This window comes from Marmota marmota, unplaced genomic scaffold (assembly GCF_001458135.2).
Source record: "Marmota marmota marmota unplaced genomic scaffold, marMar, whole genome shotgun sequence".
In the NCBI taxonomy this organism is placed as follows: domain Eukaryota; kingdom Metazoa; phylum Chordata; class Mammalia; order Rodentia; family Sciuridae; genus Marmota; species Marmota marmota.
This window is the reverse complement of record NW_026000185.1, coordinates 13522698-13544473: the sequence shown is the minus strand read 5'-3', so window position 1 is coordinate 13544473 and position 21776 is coordinate 13522698. Positions and strand designations below refer to the sequence as shown.

General features: G+C 44.6%; 1 protein-coding gene across 1 annotated transcript in view; it reads right to left on the bottom strand.

Annotated features, from left to right (window-relative positions):
• Positions 1–21776, bottom strand: part of Iqck (IQ motif containing K) — a 112449-nt gene that overhangs the window by 13942 nt on the left and 76731 nt on the right. The window contains exon 8 of the mRNA XM_048789590.1: positions 17110–17221. Coding sequence (XP_048645547.1) covers positions 17110–17221 — 112 coding nt within the window. The remainder of the gene's footprint in view (positions 1–17109; positions 17222–21776) is intronic.

The following is a 21776-nucleotide window of genomic DNA, read 5'->3' as shown; positions in this document are numbered from 1 at the left end:
GAAAACTTAGCAGTTTTGCCAGACGAGGAGTGTGCATTTAAAGTTACCGCTAAGGAGGGTGTTGTGCTAAAGATGCTGAAGAGATCGGAACCATTAAAAAGAAAGAAAGAAACCAACTACTTTTGACTGAGATAATAGGAAAGATGCCTTGAGAACATCTCGGGAATTGGAAGAGCCCACTCATGGCAGACTCAGGGCATGAAAGTGTAAGCTCACTTCATGAGACTTTGCTTTGAGAAGAGGGTCCTGGAACAGATGCAAGGTGCACCCATCAGACTTGAGAGCCATGAGCATTTTTGTGATGAAATTTTAGGAAAGGAGAGCATGAATTATTACACTGAATTTACAGTATCTATAGATACTAGGATGGTATAACACATACCAGGGGAAGAAGATTCAGGTAGGACTACAGTCTGTACTTGTTGCTTCTGGGTTGACTGAGATTAGTAGTTCAGAAAGTTCATACATAAGCAGGAGATAGTGGCACTTAGGAGTCTGTCTTTGTGGACTTTAAATCAAGGTTTTGAAACATTCAGGAATGGGTAACAGGCTTTTATTGGCTTCAGCCAATAGCTGTTAATTAGTTAATTTCCTTTATCTCTCCCCCGCAATCCTCTGGCCTGTGTAATTAAATTTAGAAGATATTGAAATTTTATCAATGAAAATAATTATTATTACAAGTAGGATTACTGAGTTCCAGGTGTTGTGGTAGGCCATGTAATCTTAGAAACAACTCCATGATGATATTATTATCTCCATTTTTCAGGTGAGAAAACTGAGCCTTAGAAAGATTCGTGACTTTTCTAAGTGAGATCTGATCTTCATTTATCTGCCTATTCTGCTGATTTTAGGGAAATCATATCAAAGTTTGAATTAAAAGATTAACATTTTCAATATATAAAAATATTTTCAACAGCTATACAAATAAAAATTAAACTCTTCCAAAGTTATTTCTGGGAAATATATCTTAAAACACTAATCTGAAGAGCATACACTGATTTAGAAATGAAGCTGGCCTCAGCAGTAATATATTTAACCAAATGATATAGCCAATCATGTGTAAAAGAGGTTTATAACACGGGGGAGAGGTTTATAATGTAGAACTAAAAAAAGCAGGAACTCATGAAAATAACTACCCTACAGTATGATCCTACAGATCATAAAATTGAAAAGAGTGGTATTTAAAAAAAAAAAAACTCAAAAGATGATGATAAGTGGAGACTTAAGGAACCAACAACAGCCCCCAAAGTGTTGGGGTGGGGGTGGGGAACAAAGTAGGAGACCTCACACTTTCCAATTTTAAAATCTGTGAGATACTGAATAAGGATGAACATACAGATCAATTGAACCAAATGAAGAGCCCAAAAATAAACCTTTGCACTTGCGGTCAATTGATTTTCAATAATGGTGCCAAGAGTATTCAGTGGGTAAAAAATAGTCCTTTAACACATGCTGCTGAACCAACATGCACAAGAACGAGGTGGACCCTCACCTCACACAGAAACAGAAATCGGCTCAAAATGGATCAACAGCCTAGCCGAAAATGCTGAAGTCTTCGACTCTTAGGGAAAAGTGAGTCAAGTTTCCTGAGCTGGGATCAGTCTGGATTTTTAGATATGACAAAAAAGTCCCAGGCAACCAATGACAAACAAACCGGACATTATCAAGTTTAAAAGCTTTTGCATCTCAAAAGGCACCGTTGTTAAGAAGGAGAAAAAAATTCACAAAATTACAAATCATATATGTAATCAGGGACTTTTATCTAAAATATCTAAAGAACTCTTACTACTCAATAATAAAAACCAACAATCCAATTAAAAAGTCAAAGGATCTGGACTGATATTCTCCAAAGAAGATATTCCAATGGCCAACAAGCCCAGAAAAGATGCTAAACAGGGTTGACCATCAGGGAAATATAAAGCAAACCGCATGAGATGCCACTTCACACCCAGTAGGATGGCTTTAACAAACAGACAGACAGTAACAAGAGTTGGCAAGGGCGTGCAGAAATGGGAATCTTCTGGTGGAAATGGACTCTGGTTCAGCCACTCTGGGAGATGTCTGGCAGTGCCTCCCACTGTTAACCCTAGAGTTCTCATTTGACCTAGCAAGTCTGCTCCTGTGTTCCCGAGGGGATAAAAACCTGCACACGAAGGTTCGCAGCAGCATTATTCATAATATCTCCAAGGAGGGAAAAACCGCAATGCAGGGTACATGCACTAGATCACTTGAGTCTCTGCAGGATCGGTGAGGGGGTGCTTTATCATTCCCATTGTCCAGAGGAGGCAACTGGGAAGGAGCTTGTTTCAAGTCACGTGGCCAGTGAGATTTTGTATGGGAGCAATAGCTCAAGTTTTTCATGTGGGCTTTGAGGTTGGGGTATTCATCTTATTTTCTGGTTAACAGATGAACAATCAGGAAGGTTAAATGCATTGTTCACAGATACACAGCCTGGAAGCCTCCAGCCAGAGTTCCAGAGCAAGTCTTGGGACTCCTTTATCTCTACCACTAATAGCAGCTCATTGTGAAAGGCTTCAAATGTCACTTAGAAACCTCTTAAATGACAAGTCTCTGAATGCCATGAAAAGCAAATGAGGGCAATTCCAACGCACACAGCAGCAACAGAAGACCCCTAGTCTCCTCCGTCTCCCTCCTACTTGAACGGGGGCAAAATCAGTCATTTTAAGAAGTTTTCCTACACACCAAAGTGCATTCAGTGACATTGGGTAGTTAACTTTTTTAGGTCTCATGACACTTTTCTATCTCTTTCATAGTGAGAATGCATTACTTTGATAAGAGGACAGGTTTAAATTACATTAAAAGGATCTGGAGTGTCCTTTTTAACACCTAGCCTCCATAACTCTATGCCTTTAAATTTTTCCACATCCTGGGCTAATGAGGGTTGAATCTGAAAACTGGCAAGACACATTAGCCGTCCAGATCCTAAATTTAGATTCTAGGGTGAATACTGTGTGTCAAATACGCATGCAGAGAGGAGGCAGGGCAATTTGGCAGGCTGGATCACGTTCCTCTAAGCCAGGTAACAGGGGCATGAGCTTTATTCCCTCGTCTGTAGAATCAGAGGTTGGGTCCTGATGAGCTTCCTTCAAAACTGAACAGCAACAGATTTTCCGTGAGCATTTTAGCTCCATAAATAACACTCTTGCACTGCAGCATAATGAGGGAGGGAAGAAAGAGGATTCTGGAATCTCTGATCCACCCTGCTACTCTCTTGCTATATTGTTTAACCTCTCTGTGCCTCATTCATAAAATGGAGACCTCAGAGGGTTGTTATGAAGATTCGTTGAGTTGCTACTAGTGCCATGCTCAGGAAAATGATTACCTCATAGTAAGCATGCAATGCCCGGGGAAATTCCTTGTTATTACAGAAAATATGAATAATCAGAAAAAAAGAAACAATTGCCCACATTTCTTTTAGAAAAAAATAGGCAAATATCAACCCATCTATCACCTGCATCACTCTTACTTAGAAATCATCACTATTAGCATTTAGGGTCATTTTCAAACAGATTTTTTTGTCTTTATTCATATATACTATGTGTAAACTAACTTCTTTTGTTTGGAAACAGTTCTGTACACTTGAGATTGACCTTGTCCACAAGGTCAATTGTCCTTGACCTTCAGTGCTTACCAAGCTGAATGATTTGTGCAGAAGATCATTCATTCAACCAACAGATATCTCTCGAACATCTCCCGTGCTGGACCCTGTTCCAGGTGCTGAGAACACAGCCATGAACCAACCAGGAAGGACAGGGGAGTTCCTGCAGCCAGAAGCCTGGCGTTCTAATGCAGACCCACAGAAAATAAGCCAAATAAATCCTTAAAATCCTGGGTGACTCAGAAGATCTAAATACTTAAAAATTATTATCACAAAGAGACTTGGTAAGGGCAGGAACACAGCGAACTGTGCACCCTCACAGATGCTCAGTAGGTGCCCAGGGGACATGGAAGGAGTGGGGCTCCCTGCCCCCTGGACGGCCTCACCCCATATCCTTCATGGCAGTGATGGCTGAAGGGCAGCCACATTTCTTTACTCCCCCAAGTCTGTGAGGAGGAGGTAGCACTGATGCTAAGTTCTTGATCCATCCCCACCCAAAGGAGCGTGTTGGATCCACTTTTGGGATGGGTCAGTGCTTTCTGACTCACCAGCAGATAAGATGTTAGATGGGCACACACAGGGTAGAGGGAGGGGGCAGGCAGAGTGGCCAGGTAGGATTCACGGAGAGGGTGACAGGAAGCATGGAGACACGGGGGGGCTGTCCTTCCCTGTAACTGCTGAATGGCGTGAGCTAGAACTCACATACCGTGCAATCGGCCCGTTTACAGCCACAGTTCAGTGGGCTGGGGCGTATTCTCACACGTGCAACCACTAACACTATCGATTCTCCAATATTACATCACCTGGCAGAAGCCCTGAACCCTTAGCTGCTGTCCCCTCAGTCCTGCAGCCCCAGCCCTAGGGCAACTGCTCATTCACCTCCTGTGTCTAACCACGTGCCTGCTCTGCACAGTTCATGTCACGGCGTGACACAACAGGTGGCCCGTGTCGGGCTTCTTGCGCTTTTGAGGCTCATCTGTGTCGCCCAGGCATGGCCTTTCATCTCTTCTCGCTGCCGTGTGACCTTCTGAATTCCTGTTGCTCTTTTAAAGAGCATGGACTCCCTGCTTTCCACAGGAAGACGGAAAGGAAGGCTGTGAGAAGGGCAGGGCGGGACTGGATGCAGTGTCCACCCAATGTCCCCGTGACAATGCAGGATATCCAGGAGTGAGCTGATGGACGGTGGGAGCTGTCACTCATCAGCCTGTCCTAGCTGGCGTGGACTAACTGAGCAGGCGGGGCGTGGCTGGAGGAGGGGGGACACAGGTGTGTGCCCTGGGAGGGTGCATCTGCCCTGCAGCCCCTTCCCCTTGCCCTCCTGCTTCCTGGCCACCATGAGTGGGCCCCGCTGCCTCTGCCACACCCTTCCTGAGGCATGACGTTCCGCCTTATCTTGTCCTAGAGCAATGGAGTAGCCGACCAAGGACTCAATCTCTGAAACCGCGAGTTAAACTGAACTTTTCCTCCCCTAAGTTTTAGCCAGGTATTCTGGTCACGGTGATGAACACCGGCTGAGCACAGGTGGTAAGTTCTAGGCTCCCCCAGGTCTGTCACTCCACAGTGTGCGACCTCAGACACACAGCTTCCTGCTCTGAGAGATGGGAGTTTCTTCTCACTCGACTGCTGTCCGATTAGAAATGACAAACGTGAAGTCCTGGCTCGCAGTAGGCCGTCATGATTAGAGCCATGACAGGGACCTGAGCAATGCCATCCCGCAGCTGTGACAAGGCATGACACGGCAGGTGCAATCTCCCACTGCCCTCCCCCTGTCAGTTCCAGCTTTCTTTCAGAAAGTCACCTCTGGGTGTGACAGACCCAAATGTGGTGACAAGAGGGGTTCCCAGTACAGAATATCTTCTTCCCATCTTCTCAAACATGTGGTCAACGTCACAAAAATCTCCTTTCAACATTCCCATCCTTTGCCCCCATGCCCCTGCTCCTGCAGTGCCGGGGATGGGACCCGGTCCTTGCACACGCTAGACAAGTGCTCTGAGCCCCGAGCCGCACCCCTGCCCTCCCCCAGGTTCTCTTAAATTCCCAAATACCCAGTCCACACTTCCTTCTTCTCCCCATCCTACCCAGTTCTCCTCCATTTTACACGTTCACCATCTATTGTTCTTGCCCTCAGTCTTGAGATCAAAGTCCCCAACTCAACACCCACCACGGGGACAATGGCAGCAGATCTTTCTGGGTTGGAGCTGCCCAGCAGGAGGCCTCTTCCTGGAAGGGAAAAGGCCCACAGCAAGCACCAGGAGACACTCTGTCTTACTGTCATAGACATTTCCTGTCCACCCCTTCCATTTGCCAAAGCCGCAGGCAAGGCCCGCCAAGTTAGTACACTGCAGAGTTGGGCCATGAATTCACATCCCTGGATTTTTATCCAAATGAAATTGCATTGGTGAGAAAAGTCACACAAAGGAAGAGTTTGAATCCAAAGCTACTACTGGGATCCTGTAGTTAATCCACAGAATTAGGGTTTGGCTAAAGTGGTTACGACGTTCTCCACTAAGAACAAACCCACATAATCACTTCTCTGGTCTCTGACCTGACCCAGCCTTGAGAACCACTGCCATCGGTCAATTATCTGGAATAAAAATGTTCTTTTTGCGGACATCTTGAAAATGTTACTAAAACCAAACACCAATGGTTGACCATTCACTTTGTGCTGGCCACCTGTTTACTGCCACACCTGGCTGTCTTATCACAGGAGCCCTTTGGGACAGGTCCTAATTGTCCCCAGGTAACAGGGGAGAAAACAGTCTTAAGAGGAGGAGGAACTTGCCTGTGGCCTCTCTGGTGAGAAGAGGCAGGACCCAGGTTCTGGCAGCTCCCAAATCCAATATGCTTAATCGTAACTCATATTAATCGTATGTTGAACAATTTGCCTAATAATAATAATAGTTTCCTTTTGTTGATCATGTATTATGAGCCAGGTGCTATTCCAGTTAATTTAATTCTCATAGAAACCCTACTCAGGACTGGCGATGTGGCTCAGTGGAAGAGTGCTTGACTCACACCAGTGAGATCCTGGTTCAACCCCCAGTGCTGCAAACAAACAAACAAACAAAACACCTACTGTGTGGTTACTAATGTTAGTGCTGCCATTTCTTGCTATACAGTCACAGAAAGATTAAGCCACCTGCTCAAGGTTGCCCAGTTGAGAAATAGGGAACTTACTCCAACCTGGTCATGACCCTTCCAGAGGTTTTTAGATTCATCTAGATCTTACAATAACCTTCTGCATCAGCATAATTACAAAGAATAATGCTAAACAGACAGATGACAGAATGAAGCTAATGAGGTTGGGAGTGCTCGTTTACATAAACTTACATTCAGGATCTTGAACTTTGGGAGCAAACCATTAAGAAAGGAAATCATCTTCTATTTACTTTTTTTTTTTTTTTAAGAGATGTTGCCCAGGCTGTCCTTGAACTCCTGGACTCAAGTAATCTCTGTGTCCACCTCCTGAGTAGCTGGGACTACAGATATGTGCTATAGAGTCCTGCTTATGTTACTTTCTAACCTCATCAGAACAGTCTAGATCTGCAAGCATTTCAATAGAAGCCCTGTTCTAGCTGGACAGAACTTCTGCAAGTTTTAAATGAAAAGATACATGTGAAAGTTGATGTCATCCAAACACCCCCACGTGCTGGGTGAGTCTTAGAAATAGAATTGATGGAAGTAATACCAAGTCATGAACTCACTAGATATATCCTGGTCAAATTTTTAATTCTTCCATGGGTTAAAAAGGAGAAGGAACTAAGGTTTGAGGAGACAAGAAAGAAAAAGGTTTAAATGAAAATGACAGATTATAGATATATTTCTTCTTCAACAGCAACGGTGTTATCAAAACAATGACCTCATTTAGAATCACGACAAGGCATAATAATTCTTATTTTACGAGGAGGGAAAATGAAACATAATGATTACATGACCCAGCAGAAGTCTCCCAGTGGGTTGGGGGCATTAAGTACAAATTGACGCAACATTTTTTATCATAATTTGGTGATTGCTGTCTAAATTTAGACATGTCTAAATACATGAATGTCCTTTGACAGAGTAATTCCACTTCTAAGAGCTTGTCCCATAGAAATATTTCTATAAGTAACAAGAACATGCTTACAAAAGTGCTTCCGGAGCATTGTTCATGATTCAAGCCAAACATCCATTCACAGGGATTGGTTAAAAGTATGGTACAGGCCTGTCATTCTTCTGGAGCCACTAAAAATAATGAGATAGACCTGTATGTATTGGTATGAAAAGATGTCCATGATATGTTGTCAGCTGAAGAAAAAAGCAAGTTAACGTACAATAACCATAATATAAATATATTATATAATATAAATATATGTGCTTATACATGTTTATATGCTGATAGCAGGTGACACTACAGGCTGACACACTCAACAGTGGCTGCCTCACTGGAGGTTGGACCTTTCTTGCTGCATGAGAGCTTCTGTTTATCCTCACAAAGGGTCTCAGCTAATACCAGAACCAGCTCCTGAGCCACAGCCTAGGACACTCCCCGCACTGGGTCCCCTTGGGTGGCAAAGCCCTTCTCTGTTCCTCATCTGTGAGGCTGGATGCAGATAAGAATGTCCTCCCCCTTTGTTCACTTGACCTTGCCTTCCTGCTCCAATGAACACATCTCCCCAAAATGTAAGGTATAGATCCTGCAGCCTTCAGGTGAGGGACTCGGCCTCCCCCACCTGGAGCCTCCCCTGTACCCTGGCCTGCAGTCATTTCAACGCCCACGCACGGTGGGAAGTGTGCCAGAAGCTGCTGCTGTCCAGCTGGGGGCTGGCAGGTCTCCAGATGGGAGGCTCTGCCCTGGGCACTTGGGTCCCTGGGTGGCCCTTAGCTCCTTGGCATCAGGCAGATCTGGGTTCAAATCCCTGGTCTCTGGCGCTATGAGCTGTGTGACCTTGAGCAAGTCTTATATTCTCCCAGCCCCAGTTTCTGCACCTCAGTGTGAAGGTGGCATCTCTCTGAGAGCAGTTCTGAGCATCACACTGAAACATGGAGTACTAGGCACAGCATGTACTGAGGCAGGTACGTGCTCCATCAATCACAATCACGCCTTTGTTACAGGTCTTCTCTGCTCTCAGAGACGTACCTGGGAACAGCATAGGAACTAAGTCCTGGCAGCATCCTCAAGGCACAAGTAGGTGGTGTGGCCAAGATGAGGAGCTTATTTATTTTAATATTTTTATGGTGCTGGGGCTTGAACCCAGGGCCTCGTGCATGCTAGACAAACCCTCTACCACTGAGCTGCATCCCCAGCTCAAGAACGTCCCTTAATCCACCGGCAAATCCTAATAGCTGGGACTGCCATCCAATCTAAGTTTAAAATAGGAAAAACAAATCTCTCTGGTTTCTATCCCTTGCTTGGGCTCCCATCTCTTCCCCCTAGATGGGAGACACTAAAGCATGGTGTAATGTGCTACCCCCCGTCCTCTCTATGGCTGAAAAACCAGGTTTCAGTTCCTAGGAAGCGGTGCTGTTTCCTTTATTGTTGTGGCTTCTAGGAAACTAAGGGCCGTATTTCTGTTTATTGTAAGAACATTTTTGACGCCATTATTCACATTGCATAACGTGTTAGGGATGGGCCCAGTACTTCCTCAACCAGTGGCTTGTCATTTTTTCTTATAGGTACTGAATTATGTAACAGGTTGTGTTTCCTCTTTGCCTTGTCTCTTCTAAGAAACCTCTGTGTTGGCCAGAGGGTACAAATCTCCAGTCATAAGAGAAATTAATTCTGTGAATCTAAAGCAGATCATAGCAACTATAGTTAATACTGGATTGCTTACTCAAAATTTGATAAGAGAGCAGATTGTAAGTGTTCTCACCCCCCCACACCCACACCCACACCTGCACTCACACACTCACCCTCAAACGAATGGTGATGGATGCGTTAATTAATTTGGTTGTGGTAATGATTATGCAATATATGCACATTAATTAAATCATCACATTGTACACTTTGAACATACACAATTGAACATAAAACAATTTTTGTTTGTCAGTTAAATATTTAAAAATTTTAGAAAATCTCTAGCAAGCATAGTCCTTGAAGCGAATATTTTACTAACTGCAGTTAGTGGTTTTCCTTGTTCCCAAATATTAATTTTTCCTTGACTCAATTGCTGTATTTACTTAAAAATCTTATATTTTATGTGTTTCTGTAACTATTACAAATCTCTGAAGTAGGGAATAAACAGTTAAGGAAATAAAAAGTAAATAATCAATTTCCTTTGACAGGTAAGTAATCAATTTCCCTGCCACCATTTCCTAAAAAAATCAAGTGATAAAGTAATGATTATTTGTAACCCGGCACGGTGGTGCAGGCCTGTAAGCCCAGAGAACTGGGAGGCTAAGGCAAGAGGATCCCAAGTCCAAGGTCAGCCTCGGCAATTTAGTGAGACCTGTCTCAAAAATAAAAATCAAAAGGGCTGGGGATGTAGCTCAGTGATAGAGCACCCCTGGGGTTCAATCCAGAGAAATAAAGAAAGAAAAAAGATTATTTGTATATATATAAAAATACACATACAGTGTTAAGAAATTTATCTAATGGGGGGTATGTGTATAATATAATCTGATTTTATAGGAAATTTTTTTTATGGTTTCCTTCTCTCTGCTCAAAATGAGATTCCCAAATAAAATGTGGATATTCAATTACAAAGCACATTTAAAAACACTCACTGACTATATGAAGCTAAAATATGCTATTCTTCAAGACAGGATTTTTACATCTCAAAAATGACTTAGGCATCTTCTTTTGAGTTGCACTGGCTGAAATTCTTAACACACACATTTAAAAATAATCCCCACATCTGTCCCGATGGATAGAGACTGGAGGATAATTTCACACCATTTCTGTCCCAGAAGAGAACTCTGCTGGGGACGGTGGCTCTGACTTGGTGTAACATGAGATGGGTTATATATGACCATGATCTACCCAACAGCTGACACCGCTCTCCCTAGACCTCCTGTCTGCCCTGAGGTGCTCCAAGAAATGAACTTGGCAAAATTTATTCATGTTCTAAATACCAACGACAATATGGGTCATAGAGTGATGTGTCTGCTGGATTTGTACATAGACGAAGCTCTTATTTTTAAAAAATAAAGTTGAATTTCATTTGCAGTGGCTCTACTATGTTTTGTTGCAGGTCTGAAGAAGAGCTAGCCTGGGCTTAACGTCACTTTCAAATTGCTGCATTTGTGGTGTCATCGTCATTGCAATGTCACCTTGGCTAGGGACATATTTTTTGCAGTGCTGAGGAGGAGCCCAGGGCCTTATGCTTACAAGGCAAGTGCTGTACACTCTAGCAGTATCCCCAACCCTAGGGACATAAATTTTCTAACCCTCCCCCACCCAGATTCATGAGGTTGAAAATGGGAAGTCACTCAGGTGCATGATATCATAACTGGATTCCGCTTGGAGATAACATGGAGGAAACAGAGGGTTGTACCTCACCTGGTGAGCTGCAGGTTGCATCCTGCTCCTTGTGATTCAGCCCCTACTGGGAAGCCTCAAAAAAGAATCCTGGCACAAATAATAATTTAGACATACCATGTCCTGCTCAAGAAGATTCTAGAAGTTTGGGTCTGATGATAGAATCCAAGAGAGTGGCTTGTGGGGCTGGCATGTAGCTGAGAGGTAGAGCACTTGACTAGCATGAGTGAGGTTCCGGGTTGGATCCCCAGCACCACAGAAGGAACACAAAGAGAACCTGTCTCTGCTTTTCCCCTCAGAGATGTGTTAGAACACTGGACAGAGAAAGCGAAGACCAGGGCATAGTCCCAGGCCCCACTGCTGTGTGACGGTGAGAAACTTCTCAACCCTTCTGGGTCTCTGTCTCTGTCTCTCTCTCTCTTTCTCCCAATACTGGGGATAGAAGCCAGGAACACTTTACCACTGGGTTCTACATTCCCAGCATTCCCCCCCACACCCACCCACTCCTTAATCAGACAGCCAATTTAGCTAGGGCTGGACTTAAACTTGCAATCCTCCTGCTGAGCTTCTACTTATAAAATGAAGCCCGGGGCTTCATACCCCAGATATGTCTGTACAGACCATCTGCCCAGGACCAGGCTTGGTGCAAGGCAACAGGACGAATGAGATAAACACAGACTCAAATGGAACCGCATGGAGCTCAGAGTGTATCAGAGGAAACCAACACACAATTGTTAAATGCACAATATTTCGATTGTGATGATAACTGACACTGATGGGGACTATGTATCAGGATTAAAGATGATCCTTGGAATCCTACAACAACTATGTGAGACAGACAGGTCCTATTATGAGAGCCATTTTATATGTGGAAAAATGGAGGCTTAATGAAGTTGACTAGGTCAGGGTCGCATGGAAAGAAATGGTAGTTTGGATTTCAAGGGCAACTTGTACTTTCCCACCCCACCACCCAGTACAGGGGATGGAACCCAGGGCCTTGCACACGCTAGAGAAGCGCTCTACCACTGAGCTCTGTCTCCAGCTCCCCATTTCCTCTCAAGTGATCACAGACCTGGAGACGACCTTTAGAATTGGCCATTTCACAAAAGGGCGTCTACCACTGTTCCACACTGGGGCTTTTTCTGAAGACCCCTATTGTTCAGAAAGCACTGCTCCTGAAGCCCTAGGAAGGCCACAGGCAGACAGCAGCAGGTGGCCAGATTTGGCTGCTTCCACTCTGCCCTCCTGCTGGCCCCTAACGCCATTCAATCTGCTCCGCTCTCCTGGCTCCATAGCAAGCCAAGTCAACCCACAGCAAATCAACTCCAAAGAATATGGAAAAATAGCAATAAATAGACACTGTACTTCCCTTGACCTTTAAACTGATTATAGCCCTGATTGTCTTCCAGTTCTGAAGTGTAATGAAGTGGCAGTTGTGCATGGGAGAGTGGCCTGGGCTGAGCCAGCGGTGGTCAGAGCCCAAGCTGCTGCTCTGAGGGATCCCCGATGGGATGTGCTCCTACTCTGCAGCCGTTTCTGGGTATTGACTCATTTAAGCCTCACAGTTCCGTTCATGAATCCCATTTTTACTTATGCTCACTTTGGGCCAGGTGCTATGCCAGGGGATGAGACAGGTAAACCAGATCTTTTTCTCATGGAGCCTACATTCTTATGGGGAAGACACAAAACTGCCAGATAAACAAAACCCAGATGCCCAGTCAAGCATCAGCTGGACTTGCCTTGTTGCTCAGAGCTGAGAATTGGATGCCTAGAGGACTCCATGTTTTTGTTGCCTACCCCCCACAATATGGTGATCACACCAGGGGGGACTCTACACTGAGCTACATCTTCAGCCCTTTGTGTTTTATTTTTTTGAGACAAGGTCTTCCTAAGTTTCCCAGACTGACCTTGATCTTTTGATCTTCCTGCCTCAGCCTTCTGTGTGTGCACCAACACATCTGCCTCTGGACTCCATGTTTTAAAAGAGCACAAAATAATTGGGGATCCTGCATCTCCTTAGGGTCTCCACCCTGGCTGAATGTCAGCACCGGGGAAGATCAACACTCAACACTGATGCCTGGGGCTCACCCACAGCAATGATGTCAGGATCTCTGGACATGAGGCACTGGAATTTTTTTTTTTTTTCACTTAAAAACTCAAAATAATCGTGAATTTACAAAAGAGTTGCAATAATTGTACAAAAAACTCCTAGATGCACCAATTTTTTTGTATTTCACCATATTTACGTTGGCATTTTCTATGTGTATATGCACATGTGCTTGTGTAGTACACATTATCTGTTTCTGAATTACTTAAGACCAATCTGCCTATCATGTCCTTTGACCCCTAAAACCTTCAGCATGTATCTTAAGCAAGAGCTGAGGCCTGGGGACGTAGATCAATGGTAGAGTGCTGGCCTAGCAGGGGCAAGGCCCTGGGTTCAATCCTCAGCACTGCAAGAAAACAAATAAATAAGGCAATTTCTTACTTGATCTGAGTTCACTGATCAAAATCAGGAAAGTTAGTACTGTTACTTATTAGCTAATATGAAGCCTGAATCTCAGGTTTAATGTCCTTTATCAATTTTTTTCCCTGGCCAGGACCCAGTCTGGGGTGGTGCACAGCATTCGCCTGCCCTGTCTCTTTGGTCTCCTCTACTCTTGACTTTGGCATTTTTTGAAGAATCAGTTATTTTATAACATGTCCTTCAATGTGCGTCTCTTTCCTCATTATCACATTCAAGCTATGGATTCTGGACAGGAGTAGCTCATAAGAAATGTGTCCTCTGCACTTCTTATCAGGAGACGCACGGAGTCGGCTTGTCCCTTTCCTGGTGCCTTTACTTTTGAGCATGAGGCCACTCTGAGGGGTAGCTATCTTTCCTTTGCCATCCTGAAGAGGTCTGGCTATTGGGTAAGGAGACCCCAAGAGAAAAAGGCTGGGAGTGGACTGGGGTCAGGTGGTGGTAGAAGAGGGGGTGTCAGGGCAGGTCCTCACAAGGGGTCTCTGCAGCCTGCTGTTTCCCCTGAGGAAAAACCCAAATGAAACACACCAAGTCAGAGAGCCAACACGGGGGGCCTGTCCACAGGTCACGGGTGGCCAAGTGGGCTTGGCTGAAGCAGTGGCAGTCAAGAAATGATGGCAATAGAAAGTGTCCTTTTGTATCTCCCTCTTTCCCACCCAGACCCACAGGAGGGAAGAGACTCAGAAGAGGAGGGGACAGAGGCACAAAGACCAGACAACCCTCTTCCTGTACCCAAGCCCATGGGGGGGGAGGGGCAGAGGGGCTGGGTGAGCATTAAGGTGGGGTTGAGACTGAGATTTTAAGACTAGACTTTATGAAATCAGAGCATACAGAAAAGACAAGGAACAACCTGCCCCTAACATGCCATGAAAGAAAGGGACTTCAGAGAGAAGAGCTGAAGGCAGTTCTGGGGCGAAAAAAAAACTTGTCTAGATCACCCCCTCTTGAGAGCTCCAATAAACTGATTCCTGCCCCTGACCCTTAGTAGGGTACCTAGGGAGTCCTCTCTGAGGACATGTGTCCCTGTCTAAAGGATGAGGAGAAGCTGGGAAGGGTGACACAGCAGGATAGGAATGGGAACCGTGAAGTCCCTAGGTAAGAAGGCATGGCATTTTTTAAGAACTAAAAAGAGACCGGCTGGGCACAGTGGTGCGCGCCTGTCATCCCAGCCACTTGGAAGGCTGAGGCAGGGGTATGGTATCGTGAGTTCAAGGCCAGCCTCAGCCAAAGTGAGGTGCTAAGCAACTCAGTGAGACCCTGTCTCTAAAGAAAATACAAAATAGGGCTGGGGATGTGGCTCAGTGGTCCAGGGCCCCTGGGTTCAATCCCTGGTATCGAGAGAGAGAGAGAGAGAGAGAGAGAGAGAGAGAGAGACTGGGGGTTGTAGCCCTCTGAGGCCGGTATGAGTACAGGGTCGTCTGGGACACTTAGAGGACCAAAGTTTGCATGCCTTGTAGTCCACTGAGCTATGGATGACTATTTGCCCATGGTTTTCATATTTGTAAAGTACTACATGGTTATTTAAAAGACTCCAATACTGTACTTCCTCCCCTCTGGTCCAAATTTCCAAAGATAACTATCATTGGTTTTCTTCCAAACTGCTCAGACATCTGTTTTTCATGTGTATATCTTCTATTTGAATAAAAAATTGTAGCTCAAAAATTTTTTTTCCATTTGCAAATATATCATGAATCTCCTTCCACATCACTGGTTAGCTATACCATGGAGTGCTAAACATCGTGACCTCCTCTCTGGCTGATAACCAGAATGATATTCAGAGTATATTAAATGAAAAAGAAGACCATATAACAGAATTTATACATAATCTAATTTTTAATAAAACATGACTAAATATTTATTTGTATTTTTGATACTGGAAAGAGTAATTCAGCAGGATGAACACTAAAACATTAGTTTTAATGGGGTTTCTGGGCCTTACCTCCTTTTCTGGCTACTGCTTTCTTAATTTCCCTACTGTGGATGCGTAGCAACTTAAAGTTTAAAAATTTTTAAAAAACTTTAAAGGGAAATGGTGACCCTGGTAGAAAAGAAGTATAATGGGGTTCTCCAGAGAAATAGTGCCAATAGGAAATTATAGATTATATACATACAAAGAAAGAAAGAAAGAAAGGGAATTAAGGAATCTTAGCTATAAGGAAGAGATTTACTATAAGGCGTAGGCTCACAGGAATACGGAGATTGGAGAGCCCCACCATCGGCCTTCCTCAAGCGGGAGATCTAGGGAAGCTGGGCTGTGCCTCAAAGGTTTGGCACCTGGGAAGCCCACGGTGTAGAGTCCAGCTCAGGTCTGAAGGCCTAAGAACTAGGAGTATCAGGGGCAGGAAAAAAGCCAACGTCCCAGCTCAAATTGGCACAGTGAATTCAGCCTTCCTCACCTTTTGCTCTGTCAGGCCCTGAACAGATTGAATGATGCCCACTATTATGATCTGGACATGAGTGTCCTCCAAAAGCTCATGCATGAGACAATGCAAGAAGGTTTGCAGGGGAAAGAATTGTGTACTAGTCAGTAAATCAGTCCCCAAACAGGGATTAAGCTGTAAATGAAGACAGAATGTGGCTTGAGGATGTGGTCAATGGGGGTGTGCTTTATTGGCACATAAGGTGTCCCTGGACAGTGGATTCTGGGCTCGCACTCTCTTTCTTCTCTCTCTCTCTCTCTCTCTCTCTCTCTCTCTCTCTCTCTCTCTCTCTNTAAGAGACAGCTCCCTCTCCCTCTCTCTCATTGGTGGTCATGTCCTGAGCTGCTTTCTTCCACCACAACCTTCTTCCATGATATTCTGCCTCACCTTGATTCCCGAGGAATGGAGGCGGCTGTCTACGGACTGAGACCTCTGAAACCCTGAGCCTCCACATAATCTTTTCCTCCTTAAAATTGTTCTTGTCCGGTCTTTGGCCACAACAGCAAAAGCTGACTAAAACGCCCCCCACATTTGGAAATGAAGCCATCTGCTCTGTTCAGCTCACCAACTCAAATCCCAATTCTAGAAGCATCCTCACAGATGTACCCCGGAAATAATTTTACCAGCTATCTGAACATCCCACGGCCCAGCCAAGTTGACACTTAAGAGTAACCATCACAAAAAGGGAGAAGACAGGTACAAAATACCACTTAAGTTCAGGCACACAATCAAAAATTTAAAAGAATGAATGGTTGCAGATATGCTGTTTCTAAAATAATGGTTTCTTTTGTTTTTTTGTTTCATCTTGTTTTGTTTTGTTCGTTTTTTATGTCTTGTAGCTTAAAAACTAAAAACCTGAAAATACAAGGTGACACCAAGGTCACCCCTGAAGGAAGAAAATGACCATGTAAATAATCTCAACTCTGTCATTCCAGGGCAGAATCTTAAGATGTAGTCCCTTGGCCCTGTACAAATTGAGTTCTGTGTAGACACGAGGTCCTCATAACGCCTCAGGGGCTTCCTACTTAGGCTCAGAAGAAGGATCAGGCTTTTCCTGAAGACACTGAGGACAGTGAGCCAAGCTACTGACCTTTGCGCTCCTGTTTCATCCAGAATATTCTCACTCGATGGCGAATGTACTTGTCCTCCCGTAGCTTCTTCTGCCAGGTACGCAGTTCTTGAATCTCAGGATCACAGCGAACCTGGAAAAGCCCCAGAAAGCTTCAGTCCCTTTTCGGTGTACTTCTGTGCATTATTAGTTTATTAACCCTGTGTAGAAAAGCCTTTATTCATCAATTAGAGATATTTTTTACATAAGGGTACATTCCTGCCCTGTCCCCAGCACTGGGGGTTGGACCAGGGTGCTCTACCACTGAGCCACATCCCCAGCCCTTCTTCTTTTTGTTTTGTTTTGAGACAGGGTCTCCATAAGTTGCCCAGGCTGGCCTCGAACTTGCAATCCTCCTTCCTCGGGCTCTTGAGTTGCTGGGGTTACAGGTGTGTGCTGCAGTGCCTGACTGGACACACTTTTGACTCTCAAGGAATCATTGCTCTAACTGCATTATCTACATTCCCAAAGCTCACATGTTTGAACATAAATGAGGTTTTATGAATATTTATTATAGTAATGGTAGGTTGGGCGCATTCTAGATCTATGTTATCCCCTAGAAATACAATGTAGTCAACATGTTTAAATTTCCTGTCTCATTTTTTTAAAAAAAATGAGATTATTTTTTTAAGAATATGTTTTATTTAACCTAAAATATCCAAAAGTTTGCCATTCATTTCAGCCATTCAATTTATATTGATGTAATCAATATAAAATTGAGATATTTCACTTTCTGTTTTCCATGCTAAATATTCAGCATATGGTGCATTTTTGCACATACAGTGAATCTGTCTGGATAAGTGCTCGGTAGCCTCATGAAGCTGGGGCCTACTGTACTGGATAGCACAGTTCTAGATTGATCTCTGTAAGTAGATTAACCCCAGCTCCATCCACTTTACACCAGGTGACTGAGTATCTACTTCATGCTAGGCCTGAGAAGGAGACGATGATTAATAGCAACTGTAGTAACTATTATATTTGCTTTACTCATATACCTCCTATGTCCTAGGCATTATGTATTTTTACAAATTTTAGCCAGGCATGGTGGCAAATGCCTGTGATCCCAGTGACTCATGAGGCTGAAGCAGGAGGATCCCAAGTTCAAGGCCAGTCTCAGCAACTTAGTGATACCTGGGCTCAAAATAAAAAATAAAAAGGACTGGGGACATAGCTGGGTAATGTAGCAGCTCTGAGTTCAATCCCTATACTAAGAAGAAAAATTATTTTACAAATTTAAATCATTAAATAACCCGATGAGGCAGGAATGACGATTCCTATTTTTATAAATGAGAGAACTGGGTTGCCAATGCTTAGAGTTGGGAATGGAGCTGGGATCCACACTTTGGCAGACGAGCCTTTGAGAATCAGGAGCCTAACAGGACACAGGAGCAACATCCACAAGGAGTGGCAGGAGAAAGATACCAGGGAAAATGTGTAACTAAGAAGAACCAATTTAAAAAAAAAAAAAAAAGGAAATAAAGATATCAGTAAGTCTAAGGGAACAGGGTTGGAATCTAACCAGCCTGGAGTGGTCAGGCAGGAGGTGACTCCTGAGGTGAGTTTTGAAGAATGAACTGGAGTTAGTCTTGGGGAGAAGGGGTGGAGTGGACTGGTGTCCGGGACAGAGGCCAGCCTGCACAGAGGTATGTAGGCACGAAGAAGTCCTGTTGACTAAGATAAAGGACAAGGTCAAACGCAGTAGAGGGTTTGGAAGAGCCACAGCCACTGAGGCCCAACCCTGTTCCAATCATCCCTCCACCTCTCCACTTGCCAGAGGAGGTGCTCCTTACAAAGTGGACCCCAAGACCAGACGTTGGTGGCTCTACACACATGGATGTGTGTCAACTTTTTTTTTTTTTAAAGATAAGTTATAGTAGCAAAAGAATGTCAGGGAACATTCTGGAAAAGGAAAGACCACTTTTTCAAAGAAGTTGCCATGGTAACTAGCACCCATTCAGCTCTGGGTCAACTATTAAAGACAGCCACGCTGGGGGCTCCCTTACTAAATCAGCTCTGCTCACTTAAAATGAGGTGGTAGCGTCATGTTCAGGGGAACAGTATCCTGTGCTGAAATTAGTATGCAAACTGGGGAAGTCACATGCCACTAGATCACTGTGGCCCTCTCCTGTCTTCCCAGGGTTCCCAGGTGCCCAAGGGGATGGTCTGCTGGCTCTTCTGCCCTTGAACCTTGACTCTGACAGTCAGGAACTAGTACCTCAGCTGCTGGGAGGGAGCAAGAGGAACAGAAGCAGAAATGGGGACCTCATATAGCTCAGGACACAGCGTCTGCAGGGCAGGAGTAATGGGAGCCAAGAGAGGTGACGCTGGGCAGCACAGGCTTGTCTAACTGGGAAGCTGCTCCCTCACTACTGATCTCATGATGCTACCAAGCCAGTCTCTGCTTTTACAGGCCACCACTGGGTCAGTGACCCACCCAAGTCACTGGGCTGCCTACTACAGTCACTGCAGTCCTTTAAGGGAGCACAAGCCTAGGCTCTCAGGTCCCACCTTTTTAAAGTCACCCACACAGTCACCTCCCCCTGCCCCAAAGGGCTCATTGAGTCAGGTTTCACCACTAGCCCCCTCGCAGCCCCCAAACTACCATTCTCTCCTGATTCACTCCTATCAACAAAGGTCCACCTCTTCTTCTTCTCTTGATAATTTTATTTGGGGGAGATTTATTGTCCTTGTGTCCAAGAGCAACAAGTAACCTAATGGTTTCCCTTTTCAAAAAGTGATCAAATACATATTACGTAATATATACCATTTTCATCTTTTAAAGTATACAGCTCTGGGGCATTAAGGACATTCGCAATGTCATGCAACCATCTGTGCTCAATGTTATGGTCTGGACATGAGATGTCCCCCAAGAGGTCCTCTGTCAGTACTAGAATGTTCAGAAGTAAAACGATTAGATTATGAGGACTGTAACCCGATGGTTTAGTTAGCGTCTGTGTCACTGTGACCAAAATACCTGACAAGAACAACTTGGAGGAAGGAAGGTTTATTTGGGGCTCCTGGTTTCGAGATCTCGGTCCATAGCTCTGGGCCCAAGGTAAGGAGGAACATCATGACATAAGGGCATGGCAGAGAAAAGCAGTGCCCCTCATGCCTGGGTCAGGAAGCAGAGAGACAGAGGGAGAAGGAGGGACCACAGAAAGAACGACCCTCAGGGCACACCCCGGTGACCCACCTCCTCCAGCCACATGGTACCTGCCTCTCATAATTCTCACAATTCAGTCATTTCACCTCTGAGCATTCTGCAGAAACAAAGGAGACTGGGGAGGATGACTCACATCCAAACCACAACACCCAATCAGTGGATTAATCCACTTGATGGATTCATAAGTTGTGGACCACTGTACTTGGGTGGTAACTGTAGGCAGGTGGGGCATGGCTGGAGGTGGTCATCACGGGGGGCGTGGCCTTTGGGGGTTCTATATTGTCCCGTCGGCTCCTCCTTTTGCTATCTGCTTCCCGACCACACCATGAGGTAAGCAGCTGTCCTCCACCACTGACCTTCCGCCATGATGCTTTGCTCTACCTTAGGCCCAAAGGGAAGGAGTCAGCAACCTCTGAAACTGTGAGCTCAAAACAAACTTTACCTCCTCTAAGTTGGTCTTGTATTTTGGTCACAGAGACAAAAAACTGACATGCTCATCTAGTTTCAAAACACTTTCATCAATTCGAAAGGAAACTCCGTACCTGTCAAGCAGTCACTCCCCATCCTCCCCGCACCCACCCCTGCCACCCACCAATCTGCCTTACTTCCCAGAGTCTTAGGCATTTGCTGATTCTGGATATTTCATATAAATGAAGTTATACACTCTGTGAGGCCTTTTGTGTCTGGATTCTTTTACTTATACAATGCTTTCAGGTTTACCCACATGGTAGCGTGTATCAGTATTCCATTCCTAAGATTCCACTGTACAGTTATACCACATTATTCTTGTCCGTTTATCTCTTCATGGACATTTGAGTTGTCACCTTTTGGCTATTGTGAACAGAGCTTCTATGAACCTTTGTGTCCAAATTTTTGTTTAATCACCTATTTTCCTATAGTCATTGGATTCTCAATTACCTAAACATTCTCAAACAAAAACACCCATTTCCACAACATCAGGAAACCGGAGGCTGTTCACAGGCCTCTGCTGCCCAGTGTGGTGTGACTTTCCTGTTTGGCCAGAGACTCCTCCCTCTGTTCCTTGACTTCCTTCATTTTGCACCAAGGGCTGCTGTTTACCCGTGGAGAACACAGCAGCCCCGCTAGTTACTGCCTCATTGCCAGGAAAGCCTGGATCTGCAGAGAAGCCTTTTGTGAGCCCTGGGGAAAGCATGCGCCCATTGAACTAGCCTAATCCTAGTCATTATTACCATGATTAGAGAATCAATTTAAAGGGCAGCTGTTGTCCAATCAGCAAATACCACAGAGTGCAGTGAGATGTTTAATACATAAGCAAGGTCGTTACCAAACAAAGGCTCCCCTACCAGTGGCTTTCTATACCCTTTGTTTATTTATTTATTTTTGTGGTACTGGGGATGGAATCCAGTACTCTATACTCTTTTTTTTTTTTTAAGTAGTACTAGGGATTGAACCCAGGCGCTCTATACTACTGAGCTTTGTCCCCAGCCCTTTTAATTTTTTGTTT